This window comes from Panthera uncia, assembly GCF_023721935.1.
Source record: "Panthera uncia isolate 11264 chromosome A1 unlocalized genomic scaffold, Puncia_PCG_1.0 HiC_scaffold_16, whole genome shotgun sequence".
Classification (NCBI taxonomy): domain Eukaryota; kingdom Metazoa; phylum Chordata; class Mammalia; order Carnivora; family Felidae; genus Panthera; species Panthera uncia.
The window spans coordinates 70619950-70633776 of NW_026057576.1; the positions used below are offsets into that span (position 1 = coordinate 70619950).

At 43.7% G+C, this 13827-nt stretch overlaps 1 protein-coding gene across 5 annotated transcripts in view; it reads left to right on the plus strand.

Annotated features, from left to right (window-relative positions):
* Positions 1–8322, plus strand: part of TPP2 (tripeptidyl peptidase 2) — a 67900-nt gene extending 59578 nt beyond the window's left edge. For 2 of the 5 annotated variants that reach the window (XM_049647180.1, XM_049647181.1), the window contains 4 exons: positions 3201–3408; positions 3502–3573; positions 5134–5253; positions 7350–8322. In XM_049647180.1, coding sequence (XP_049503137.1) covers positions 3201–3408; positions 3502–3573; positions 5134–5253; positions 7350–7439 — 490 coding nt within the window. In that variant the 3' untranslated portion in view covers positions 7440–8322. Of the gene's footprint in view, positions 1–3200; positions 3409–3501; positions 3574–5133; positions 5254–7349 lie in introns of those variants that run through there. The other 3 variants (XM_049647182.1, XM_049647183.1, XM_049647184.1) reach the window with 2 other exon arrangements.
* Positions 8323–13827: the final 5505 nt, after the last annotated feature.

Sequence of the window (13827 nt, forward strand, 5' to 3'; positions counted from 1 at the left end):
ATTTAAACTTAATCTTCTAAAAGACATACCAAGTAGGAGTGTTTTTACCCTGTATCTGCAGAAGAGCAGACAGGCTCAGAGACTGCGTGGCCAGCCTCGGGTGCCGGAGCCGGAAGTGGGAGAGCCGATCACACCTGCTCTGCCCTGGCCTGGGCCCCTTCATGTCTTGATAAGCAGCCCCTTGCATTCCCGCTCGTCGTGAGAAGATTCCCACGCCACTGACCTTTGTCTCTTGGCCCGACCCCTCCCCTCCATCTCCTTTGTAACTGCTGTCTGCTGACAAGCCCCTTTCTCCTGGTCCTCAGGCATCCATATCTCAGCCCACAGCCATATCCCAATGTCTTCTGTCTCCCGTGGGGCCCCTGGCTTCTCGCTGGAGTAGTCTACACTGCACCCTACTACCTGAATTCCACTCCGTGTTAACCCTCTTTCAGGAGTCGTCTGGGCTTGATCACCTGTGAGAAGCTCATTGCCAGAGACAGTGGCCCCTTTGAGGCTGCCTTGACCTCACTGCAGTATCTGTTATCAGCTGCCCCCATCCTTCCTAGCATCTGTTGTTTCTTTGTTTGGGAAAATAGTATCTCTTCAGATTGGTGTGTGTAGGAAATAACATGCGTGGGCTCGTTTTGAAATTTCAGTAAATATTAAGGTCCATTTATCCCTGCTCATACTTTGGCCTGTCTTTCCTAAATCTTCCTGTCCATGAAGGAAGCTCTTAATTTGCGGTTAAAGTGAGCTCACAAGACCCAGAGTAGTTGTGTTTTCAATCTTGTTAGTCCCTTTTTTCTCACAGTTTTTATCTCAGGTGCTGACTCCAGTGACTGTCAAAAAGTAACAGTCTGATAGGATCCTGGCTTTAAAGATTGTAGCTGTAGTGACTTTCACACCTGCTGGGATAAAACTAGAAAGGAGATGTCAGATGTGAAAATTAAGAGAAGCTGGTTAGTCTTTAGCAACCTTAGATCGGTTTGTCCACGCTTATAATTAAGGTATTTGCCGTGGCCCTTGCTTTGGCCAAACCACGATGGGCTCAGACACGCCACGCTGAGCAGAGGGCCTCGTCCAGGCCTGGGGCTCCTTGTTCTGGGGCGAGGGCCTCAGGAGCGGGCCGCATTTCTTCCATTTCTTGTAGCAGCAGCCGGCGAGCAGGAGCAGCAGCCCAGCATTCATTTCTCATTTCCATGCAAAACTGCTTTTACTGTGGTCATTCATGAGTCAGAAATTGCGATAGCCATTTTGTGATCTTAAAAATGATATGAGCTTTTCGCAGGTGATCCGGTATCAAGTTTCAGTTAAACTTAATTTATTTAGGCCATTAAAGTATTTGATTGAAGCTCTTCCTAAAATATGGCTATCGCCACTTTGATCGGTACCTAACTGGATTTGATTCAAAGATGTTTGTGGAGCAAACACTGCAATAAAGCACCACCGAGAGGAATGTGAAAAAATGAACAGGACGCTCTTAGAAAGCGTGCGCTCTGATACAGAAGATGCAGTTGCTAGGTGGGGTAAGATTGACAGTTACAATGAATACTTTAAAGTGTGAAAGCCCATTGGAAGCAGAGCTGACTTCCTTTTGAGTGGAGAAAGCCTCGTGGATGAAAGTACGTAGTCAGTACTAAATTAGATGAGGGTGGGAAATGAATATTCTAGATATGTGGGATTCAGGTTACTGGATCAGAGAACACTGAAATAGGGGTCTTGTGGGTAACTTAATCCAGGCCTGGCAAGTACAGCACACCTGTGCCACCCCTGAAATTCTGCCTCCTTCCAGCCCTTCCTGGGGCAGCTGGGTCCAGCCAGGACTGCCGTGAACGATCAAACCTGCCTTGCCGATCCACTTCTGTTCCAAGGCCCCCTTTCTCCGGCACAAGACGGGGACGGTGATTGTGTCCCACTCCTCGGCTGCTGTAAAAGCATAAATGCGGTGCTGGTGGCAAGACATTTCAGACGGCGGCTGGTCGGGCACCCGGTAGAGGAGAAGCTGCGTCCGTGCCCTACAGCTCCCAGATCTTTTTGTTCCTGAGCCCAGAGTAACCAAGCAGTTCCCAGGCGCATTTCCACAGAGAGAGTGAAAGTTGGTTCTTTTAAGCTTTGGAACTCTTGGCTGAGTTCCAAAGTCTTAGGCACCTTTTTTGGCAAAGTTTTATCTACTTTGCAGATGTATTAAGGAGGGTGACTTTGTTGGGTTGTAACAGGTTGTTTTGGCTTCTTATTTTAATTGCCTTTCACGCTATAATTCCTGTTGATTTTAGAGTGCCTGCAGATTTCATATGTTGCACATTCCACTCCGGGTCCTTCAGAATCATTCTCACTCTTACACAGTTTGTTCACCGGTGTCTGAGTGCCTCGGAGACACGCGCCCAGCGCTTGTAGTCCTCATTGCCCTCACATGTGCGGGACATGAATTGGACAAAATGCCCAGATCAGCAAGTATCCTAAAGACTCACACTGTCCCCTGGAGTGTAGGTTGTTACTGTATTTCATTCAGCGATGATTTATTGAGTTTCTGGTCTTTGCCAAGCATTGTCTGGGCACTTGAAATACATCAGAAGGACATGGCTCCCGCCCTGAAGCAGGACCGTGTTACCATCGCGACTAAGAGCAGGCTGTCCAGAAGTAGCTTCAGGTTCTGCGTCTGTTACTGCCTAACTGTAAGACCTTGAACAGATCTCTGTGCCTCAGCTTCCTCCTTGGCAAAATGGGGATGATTACTAACTAGTATCTTACTCATAGAATTATTCTGACTGCAGATGAGTTCTGTATATAAAAGTGCATGTCCAGGGTAAGCGTCATACAGTGTTTGCTCTGTTTATAAATGAAAGTCTACTTCTGAAAGAACTTGTGTGTCTGTACATAAATCTGTAATGATTGCTATTTATAAGAAATCTATAAAAGAGTTCCTTAGCTGACAGAACTTAGAACTGAACTGTCCTTCATTTCTGTTGGTTTATGGCCTCTGTTTCAGCCAGATACAGCTGTCGTGACTCAATCTGTATGTGTAATGCAGTGGCTCATTTGATGTTTGTTAGAAATAAGGACTTTTATTTGATGGATAATGCAGATGTAAATACACAGCTGTACAATATCTCTGCGTTGTAAATCTGAGGCAGAGAACACATGAATTCAGTTTCAGATAAGTCTGTACTTTTAAAAAATGATTTACTGATCTGTGAGTTATTTTTTGGTTTGGAACACAGTGATATGGACAAACAAAAATCTACCCTCGTGGATGCCCTTTGTAGAAAAGGATGTGCCCTAGCTGACCACCTGCTTCACGCACAAGATCAAGATGGGGCCGTTTCAGGTGATACGGAAGGAAGAGAGGAGGAAGGAGAGAGCACTCTGGATTCTCTGACGGAAACTTTTTGGGAAACTACAAAATGGACTGATCTTTTTGACAATAAGGTAACCTGTCTGCCTCTTGTTTGGGCGCAGTTCTTGGGGGTTGCTTCACAAACCTTTCTTGGGCCCCATTGCCTCCTCTTTGCCGTTCCCCAGCTGCCTGGCCAGAAGAGGAAGACAATACATGGAATGTGGCTAAGCTGGGCTCTGAAGAAGACTCTGTGTTTAGTGAGACCTCATTTGTCTTGCCTGTTTTAAACCGTTCTACCATTCTCTTCTCTGTCTGCATAGCAGCCTTTTGGTGAAGGCAGTTATTTACGAAGCTAGAATTAAGAGCATCTCGAGGTCGTGTTTGTGCCTTCCTGCATCTGTCTATGTGCTGATTTGTCAGGGGTGGAGGGGGGTTGCTGGTTACTTTACATGTCATTTTTCTCAAAACCTCTTTGACTTTTAAATAATTATCACCTGGATTTATAGCTCACCAACTTTAAAATCCAGTTCAAAAAAAGTCACATTGATGAACTTTTTGGATGTGGGTTATAAAAACATTTTAAATCTCTTTTAGCTCTCTACTAGAATTCTCACGGTAGGGATTATATAACTCCCAAGTTGCTGTCAGTCTTCCTTTCTTCTGGAGATAAAAATAAACTAAATGAAATCAGTGGAAATCTCCTGACCCAGCACAAGCCCTTGTTTGTGTTTTACTAGACAGATGCTTGTTTTCTAGATTCACTGTGATCATTTGTAGTACAGACCTCTGAGATAGGAGAAAAGTTTTCACCACAGCACAGTCGTGCTCCTGCCGTGGAAACAGAGTCCTAGGCAGGAAACTGCAGGAGCCAGTGTCACAGCAGAGCTTGAGAATTTGGATCTGAAATCAGGCCCTGGAGTGCAAATCCCACTTCTTCCATTTTTATCTGTATGACCCTCGGCAAGTTTCTGAAACCTGCTGAATGAGTACTCAGTACACGGAAGGGCCTCCGTGATACTTGCTCTTATTCTGAACACACACCTGTTGCACGTCTGCTCCCCACCCAGTGCTGTGCTTGCTGCTGGGAAAAGATAAGAGCCTGGTGGATAAAAACTTGACGAGCCCCGTAATAAAACCATTACGAATAATCCCGTATCTCCGTATCTGCCGCAATACTGCTGTATCAGGGGCCAGGCACTGTATTACCTGTCCGTTTAGCACCTTTGTTACAGTTGAACACCTTGCTTGGCTCTAGAACACAAATAAATGTGATAGGATTGCTTTCTTTGAGGTAATTCTCCATATTCTGAAGGTGGAGACCAAAAACGTAAATAAATGGTTACAGGTATATTTGACAGATGCAGTAATTAAAGGCACCAACGTATACACAAGGAATTGACAGCGTAAGAACGTGTTTGTATAATAGAACACTTTTTTTTTTTTTTTTTTTTTTTACTTTTATCCCCTTTTGCAGTTTTGGTAATTTATAACGAGGTTTTCATAGTTCTGTACTCCCCTCCTTACTCGCGTTTTTGTGATCACTTCTGTCAGCTCCCCTTTGCATAAAGAGATGTTTTGGTATGGATGCCAAGAACTAGTGATTCATCAGAGCTTCATTTTTTTCCCCAACACAAGTTACCTGTTTTGTGGCATATTTAACTTTTATTCTTTCAAAACATTTTTGAAATTTGCTTGATGGAAAATGTTCATTTTAAAAGCTACACTTCTGTTAAGGCCTTCATCTTTTCCTTATTGAAGCTCTAAGCCATACAGTGTAAATATTTCATAGATAAGCTTTATCTTGTTTTACCTTATAGGTTTTAACATTTGCATACAAGCATGCATTAGTAAATAAAATGTATGGGAGAGGCCTTAAATTTGCAACTAAACTTGTGGAAGAAAAACCAACAAAAGAAAACTGGAAAAATTGTATTCAAGTAAGTGATATAAAATCGTCACTGTTAAGTGTCCCCTCCATATTGCATAGTGACAAGATAGAGCCTTATGGTAGTGATTTAGCGATACTGACTTTATCATGACAGATTGCTACTCCAATTAATGTAATGCGAACTATAAAATGAAAGCATGAGAGACCGCCAATAAGCTATTTACATTTTTTAAACTTTTCTTATTAAATTTTAATTTTTTTTAAATGTTTATTCATTTTTGAGAGACAGAACGTGAGCAGGGGAAGGGCAGAGAGAGAGGGAGACATAGAATCTGAAGCAGGCTTCAGGCTCTGAGTTGTCAGCACAGAGCCTGAGGGGGGGGCTCAAACTCCCAGACCTCGAGATCATGACCTGAGCTGAAGTTGAATGCTTACCTGACTGAGCCACCCAGGGGCCCCATTATTATTAAATTTTTAAAACTCCTGTCCAGAAAGGACAGAAGGGCTGTACTTAGCCTCAGATGTTTACAACGTAGGCAAAGTGCATTATGAATTTTAGATGTATAGTCAGAAGACAGTTTTCTTTATGAAGAAAACAAACAGAATTGCTTTTCAATACATGTTGGCTCAGTTCTAAAATGGTTGAATTTTTAGAGTTTATATTTCAATATTCTTCATTTGAAGTGATAGGCCATTTTGTGATTTTACCACATTCTGTATTATATGCAGAGAAATTATGTGGTTGATACTAGAAACAGGAGGTAAATGCTGTTCTTTCTGTACAAGTTAATTGTCAAGTATAAAGTTTACTGAATTCCAGAGAAATCACTGTAGCCTCATCCTGTCTCTGGGCCTGGTTTGTTCCTGAAGGATATTATGGGGTTGGGCAGCTTGGTCATGCCAAATGTGGCCAAGGCTCTGGTCTCCGTACCCAAGGTATTCTTTGAATGTAAAACTAATCAGTAGGTTCCTAGGGAAATTTTTTATAATTAGAGGAAACTATAGGTTATCTTTACTCTTAGACCTTTTCTGGCATACCTTCACCAGTCCAAATTGTGAGACATTTTAACTCAGTTCTTCAGATGTTTGAATAGGTTAAGAGAAATCTTTCTGCAACTCACCATAAGGTGTGTAGTGTGATTCTTATCACATCAACTATAATCTGTGAGCTCTCACATCCGTAAAGCCCGTGACTCACCCAGACATTGACACCAGGGGGTGTTTCATAATTTGTGTCCCCTGCACTCTGTTCCTGTACTGCCTGCCCTCCACACTGCTGCTGGGAAAGATGGCTTTTGACACCTCCTGGTGAAGCCCCGGGCGCATGTAGGATAAAATCCAAACTCCTCCCCATGGCCCATAAGGCCCATGTGATGTGGCTCCTGCCTTCCTCCCCAGCCACATCTCATCACACTTCCCTGGAATGGCTCTGCTCCCATCTCGAGAGCCGCCTCTGCCTGGCCGAAGCAGCCTCGGCCCTTCCCACCGTGGGACCCAGCTCGTCCAGCTGTGTGGAGAGCTCTTTCCCCGACTGGCAGAGTAGGTCTCTTCTTCAGGTTTCCTCTTAAATGTCATCTCCCCGGAGATCCCACTTGTGACCATCTCACTTCCCAGCTCCTCTGTTATGTCACCATTGTATACCTGACATGTACATCTTAATTATGGACTCGCCTATTCATCTGCTCATGGATTTGCTTTGGCACTCTTTGGTTTTCCTGAACAGAACAGAACTTTCCTGAAAGTGAGAAGTGAGTTTGTTCAGTGCTGTTTTCCCGAGGTCTAGAATAGTGTTTGACTTCCAGTCAGACAAAGAATGAAAGGCAGCTAGGTTGGTAGGAAGGAAGGGAACAAGTGTGTCAGGATTGAAGAAAGAAAGCCAGAAAGGCTAGTAGAAAGACAGGAAAGAAGGAAGGTTGGGCGGGATGGTCATAATCACCTGTTTAGGTTGGTTGGTAGGAAAATGAGTAGGTTAGTTGATGGTAAGGAAGAACAATTGGTAGGAAGGGTGGTGGGTGGTTGGGTTGGGATGGAAGGAAAGTTCTATGTGCTACTTTATTATTATTAAATATTTAATGCAGAATTTACCCTGAATATTGAGCTTGAAAAATCTGTTCTTTAATAATAAATTTTTGTGTTCTGTTCTAGCTGATGAAGTTACTTGGATGGACCCATTGTGCATCTTTTACTGAAAACTGGCTTCCCATCATGTATCCTCCTGATTATTGTGTATTCTAAAATAGGAACCAAGACTTTAAATTTTAAAAAAAGAAAGTTTTATAGTGAATGGATATAAAAACAAATTTGTGGCATTTTTAGTCTAATGCATGTTTTCATCCGCTATCAAATACTGATTATTAAAATGATGTGTATTTATCAGAGAATTTGCTGGCGTGTGGCTTAATACATGTAAATCTAGACCTCTGACATCATGGTGTTTTTTTAATGCCTCACATGGCTGGCACTGGGCTGTGCCCTGACTGCCAGCACCAAGGACTTTCGGTTGGGTTGCAGATATCACTTGCATGATAGGTTTTGAACAGTGACTTTTAACTGCAAACCTGTAAAATTCTATTTTTTATTTTATAAACGAACAGGGTTTTAACATGCTCAACTTTAATTTTTTTCAATTGTATGAAGGCCTTAAAAAGCTACATTAAGCGTAGCTAAAATTATTTATTGGACTAAAAAAATAGCAGAACTTCATTTCCAGATTTTTTTTTCTTTTTTTTTCTTTTTCTTTTTTTTTCTTTTTCTTTTGGTAAAGGTTTACATTTGATTAAGGGGAAAAAAACCGGCACAAATGAGTGTGTGGCAATTGCTGGAGCATAACTGCTTCTCACTAAATCAGTCTTCATCTTGGAGTTATTTCAGGTCAGTCATTTTTAACATCCTTTTGACGTGCAGAGAGCATCAGAATGAACTAATACGTGTATAAGTGCCAGACTGATAAATCTTTATCAGGTATTGTAAAGATACACATATGGTATGTTTGTTAAAGTTGAAATAATGTAAACACGTGAATACCTGTGCAAAACCAAGATCACAGTATATACCATATGCATTCTGATACCTTGATTTTTTTTATAAATAATAAAAGTGAATATTGAAGCTTCTTAAAGTTGGTCTTAATTTTTCATAAATAAAATTTGGGGTTAAAACAATATATTAGATCAACAGAAAAAAATTCAACGTGAGGTAATTTATATTTCCTATAGGCTTGCAATTATTTGAATATATTGCCAGTTCTTATTATGTGACTAACTTTTGTGTATGTTTTTTGGCTTTTTATTTATCTTTCTGGCTACCATACTTGCTTCTCTCATCCATCCTCTCTCCATAAAATAAAAAGACACACGTAGACGATATTGAAAAGCCTCTACTCGCTTAAGCAAACGTGTTTGTGTGTGTGGTTATGGTTTTTAAATCTTGTTCCCTTAGAATGTACTACTGCAAAAGGCCTCCCAGTTCATCCTGTCTGGTCACTCATAACTGGTTTGGGGCAGTTGACCCCTTTATCTGATAAAAACAGAGCCTTTAGGAAAACTACAATTATGCTTGCAAACATTTTCCACATGATTTCTGAGCCATCTAGAATTCAAAGTCCCATCAGTGAACAGCCACATGCATATTCTCGCCAACACCCGTGCTTTCATGCTCACTCCTGTGGGTTCCCGTGTGTCCATACAGTCCGTGAGGAAATGGAGAGGCTCGGAAAGGGTAGGGTGACTGACTGACTGGTTATTAGAGAATCCGTTTTCAAACCCAGGTCTTGCCGTTCCTAGTAAGTGCTGCCTGCATGCGCAGAGCCGGGGGGCGGGGGGGGGGGGGGGCGGGGCAGCCACAGGTGGAAGCTTGGGTCCTTCTCAGGTCTTTCGTGAGGATGCGCACAGCCCTAGAATGCACGGGGTCCTCTACATACCCAGGTCTCGAAGCCCGTGTGACATCTCCTTTCCCAGCTTTTCCTCCTAAGCCTTTTGATTAGCCCCAGCTGTTCGCCATCTCAGGCAGCCACAAAAATCACACAGTTGCCTGTAATTATCCAGACGGCCTCCCCTTGGGAAAAGGCTTCTGGGCCTGAGATCGGAGCCCCGTTACATTCAGATAGGCTTGCACACGGGGTTCTCTGGGGAATAAGCGTTACAAGCTTTGAAGGAGCTCCCAACCCTATTCGGCCCCCTCAGGTGACTGTCAGGCTGCTGGTGTTCAAGGCGACCATGCAGCTGGAGACGCGATGGGAACGGGGCAGTTGGACATGTCACAGGGTATGCTGTTCTGACTGACGTCCGGCCACCTCCGAGCAAACACGTCTTGGGTCGCGACATGCATGTGGTTAATTCCACAGTTCTGAGAAAAGTTGCCTCAATTTTTGCCAGTTTCTCATTAGTAATGGAGAAAATCTTCAAGTGCTTTTTCACTGACAAAATTGTCCCCCATTTTCAAGGACCTCACACTTTTTTTTAGAATCCATGTTTAAATTTTAACATAAATTTAAGGTTAGAAACTTTCTGGTGGTACGTTTTGATTTTTTTAATTTAATGTTAATTTCTTTTTGAGAGAGAGCGAGGGAGACAGAATCTGAAGCAAGCTCCAGGCTCGGAGCTGTCAGCACCAAGCCCAACGCAAGGGCTCGAACCCACCAATCGCGAGATCCTGACCTGAGCAGAAGTTGAATGCTTAACTGCTTCACCGACTGAGCCACCCAGATACCCCGGGTGGTATGTTGAAGTACTACCTGCTGAGTTATGTGAAGATGCAGTCCTAGGATCCTTCAAATGTGACTTATTTTTACATAAAATACCATTGTTCCAGAGCTTTCAGATTTCTCACTTTATCCCTCAGGTTTGGGTCTTTTGGCTATATTTTTTAATGTGGAAGAAGAATTCAGCCCATGGTGGATTTTCGCTATCCTAATCTTCAAACACAATGTGGAGCTCCAGGTACAGGAGGCGGCCGGGCCCTCCCAACAGGCTGGTTACTGGTTGTGTGTGTGTGTGTGTGTGTGATGCTGTGAGTTGCTGGCCTCCCTTTGGTACTGAAAAGCAAACAAGTGAATTACGTGTTTTCAGGGGGAGGTAGCAAAATAACAGAGTTTTTTAATAGTACACAGTAAAGCATGAATATTTTCGGGGAAGTTTTGTTTTTGGGGGTTTTTTTTATAAGGGTCAATAAGCCCTACCAGTTCTCAGTTGGAACAAAAACTTCTATATCTAATTACTATGTATGTCTTCTGTTGGAGCTAACGTCTTCCACAGATGATAGAATTTTGCAATGAAGATTGGTTAGTTTGCTGTGGAAGTTAGACATCCACAGACTGGCAGGATCTGCTTTGAACTGTGTGATTCATAGACCAGCTCTGAGGGTGAAACCTGGGTGAGAGGCCGTGACCATGATGGGGGGTGGGGGGGCAGCCCTACAAAGCTGTCTTGTCAGCCTCTGCTTTCTGTCCCAATCACACTGTCTCCATGGTGACAGCTGCACCCACATAAGCTCTAGAAGAAAGTGTCCTCAGTAAAGTCATTCTTGTTTCTTTGTGATTTGGTTAATACAGGAGGAAAATAGTACTTTAAAAAGCCAGGGATAGGGGGCGCCTGGGTGGCTCAGTGGGTTGAACATCTGTCTCTTGATGACCTCACAGTTTATGGGGTCGGGCTCTGCGCTGACAGTGAAGATTGGGATTCTCGCCCTCCCTCTCTCTCTCTGCCCCTCTGCAATCTCTTTCTTTCTCTATCAAAGTAAATTAAAAAAAAAAAAGCCAGGTACACTATTTCTGTTTCCCCTTTCTGATAATGGTGGCCAATTTTTGCTCCACAGCCACCAAAGGCAACTGAAAGAGGTACTTTCTAAAGAAACAGAGAAGGAGGCGCCTGGCGGGGGGGGGGGGGGGGGGGGGGGGGGGGCGGGGGATGGGACTCAGTCAATTGAGCCTCCGACTTCGGCTCAGATCATGATCTCATGGTTCGTGAGTTCAAGCCCCACACTGGGTTCTCTGCTGTTAGCACAGAGCCCACTTCAGATCCTCTGTCCCCCTTGCTGCACCTCCCCGACTCGCGCTCTCTCAAAAATACAGAGCACGTGCTCAGTACTAGGTCTGTGGCCCCTTCCCAGTGCTAAGGGACTGTTTCCAGTTGTCACTGGCAGGAGCTTTGCCATCATGGGGTTTCTCACCCCTCCTGTAGTAGCGGCTTCCTCAGATAACTTCTCTTTGCCCTGGAAGAGCATGGCCCGGTGCTCTCCCTCCCTCCTGGTCCCTCTCCTGCTTCTCCCCTGTGACAGTGAGACATCCAAACGCAATGGCTGGAATCCCAGCCTGGGTCTCTGCTCTCTGGTCCTGGCTCAGGCACTGACGAGCCACATCACTTGACCCCCATGGGTCTCACCTAGAAAATTCAGCTGGTGTATTCAGTGTGTCTGTTTCAACTCAAAATCCATTGAATCTGAATTAACTCGAGTCTTCCTCTGCAGCGTTTCATACTCTCAATGGTCCAGGATTTAAAGATGCGTTTTTGTCTTTCTCCGCAGGATCTAAGAGAAGCATGCATAGAGAGATGGAGAGGAAGGAAATGAAATCCTTTTCATTTCCCCATTCTTCAAAAATCCTCTTGAACAGAGAGAATTTCTTAAGGAATAAGAAAGTAAAGAATAAGCGCTGGCCTTCATTGGTCTGAACATAATTAACCGGAGGAGAAAACCACATTAGTGATAAGTGAACGAGGGAGCCAGGAACGAAGAGGGCAGTGGGCGTACAGCTCCAAGGTAAAGGGCCGGGGGGTGGAGGGTGTCACCGGCAGGAGCAGCCTTCCGGAGAGCCCACAGACAGCAGGCAGGAGCAGACACGGTCCCCTGCGCCATGCGGCACGAACCCCCTGCACGCTCCTGCAAAGGTATCGTTTTAGTTTCCTTTAGAACCCCTGCTTTTCTGAGAGGATTCCAAAGAATTAACCAGCAAATGTATAATTTACACAAGCCGTGTCCGCTCGAGGGTCACACGTGAAGAATTTCAGTTCCAGAAGCAAGGAAGGGCAGATGTCAGTTTCCACGATGCAGTTAGGACCACCTGCATTTCCAGTCCTGAAAGGGAAGTGATTCTAGAATCTTGACCACGCCAAGCCCTATCCAAGATGGGGCTAGAATATCAAGTGACTGGACCTGTCTTCCATAGTTCTCCTTTTACGTGTGATTTTTAAAGTCCCTCCCCTATATCTCAATGATTCCGTGTACTGAGCTACCTCAAAACTCAGTAGCATCCAGGCAGCGATCCTCTCTTTTCACTCATGAGTAGGACTCGGCTGGAGTTCGATCCAAGCCGCGCTTGGCCTGGATGGTTCCACACCGGAGCCATTAAAATGCACAATTTACACAAAGAACTGGATAGAGGGACGTACGGAAGGGATACCTTGGTGGTGCTGTCAGCATCATGCGGGGGGGTAGAGATGCTACGGGACACACAGCTCAGATTCCTCAGCAGATACGTGGCACGAGGAAAAAGCAAGAGGTTCAAGCCACAGGTGGAAAGAGACTTCAGGTACATGCCAGTCAGTGAATCAAATTTGTGGACCTTGGCTGGGTCCCGCTTCAAACAAACTCTAAAAGTAAAGGTCATGGCATTTAGCAAACAACTGGAAATTGGAACACTGGGTTTTTCAACATGTGAATATACAGTACTAAATTATTTAGTATAAAATTTTATATTACATCGAATATATTTTTGGATGTGATAAAGTCCTGTGGTTGTGTGTCATATATACGTGTATATATATTCATGTATATATAGAAGTACATGTATATGTATATATACGTGTGTGTGTGTGTGTGTATATGAACCAAATATATAGAAGAAAGGAGATCTGCTATTTGCTTCAAATTAACACAGAAGTGGAGATGAAACAAGGTTTGCCAGGAGTTGAAATCCACGTGGGGATGCGGGTTCATGATTCTTTCTTTTTTTTTTTTTAATTTTTTTTTAATGTTTATTTACTTTTGAGAGAGAGACAGAGTGTGAGTGGGGGAGGAGCAGAGAGAGAGGGAGACGCAGAATCGGAATAAGGTTCCAGGCTCTGAGCTGTCCGTGGGGCTGGAACTCAGGAACTGTGAGATCATGACCTGAGCCAAAGTCAGACGCTTAACCGACTGAGCCACCCAGGTGCCCCTCCTAAACTCTTATAAATTCCAATTGTTCCACTGTAGGTTATCTGTCGTTCCAGGGCCAGCAAACCATGGCCTACACAAGTTTAATCCATAGCCTGTTTTTCACAGGGTCCACAAGCCAGGAGTGAGTCTTGAATTTTTATAAATGGTTGTAAAATATGTATGTGTATATTCCGTAGACATGGTATGTAGCCTGAAGATATTTATTAGCTGGCCTTTACAGAGAAATGTTTGCTGCTCCTGGCCTCTATCAACAATCATATCACCCACGAATAGGGTCCCTTTTCTTTCTTCCATTCTAAATGTGCATGTTTTATTCCTCTCCTTTATTACATTGGCTAAAACCTCCAGTATAATGCTGAGAAATGGTGGTAGCTGAATTTTTCATTTTTCCCCCATCTCAGAGAAGAAGCTTTTAACATTTTATAGTCGTGATGTTTGTTTTAGATTTTTCGTAGCCTTCCTTTATCAGAACAAA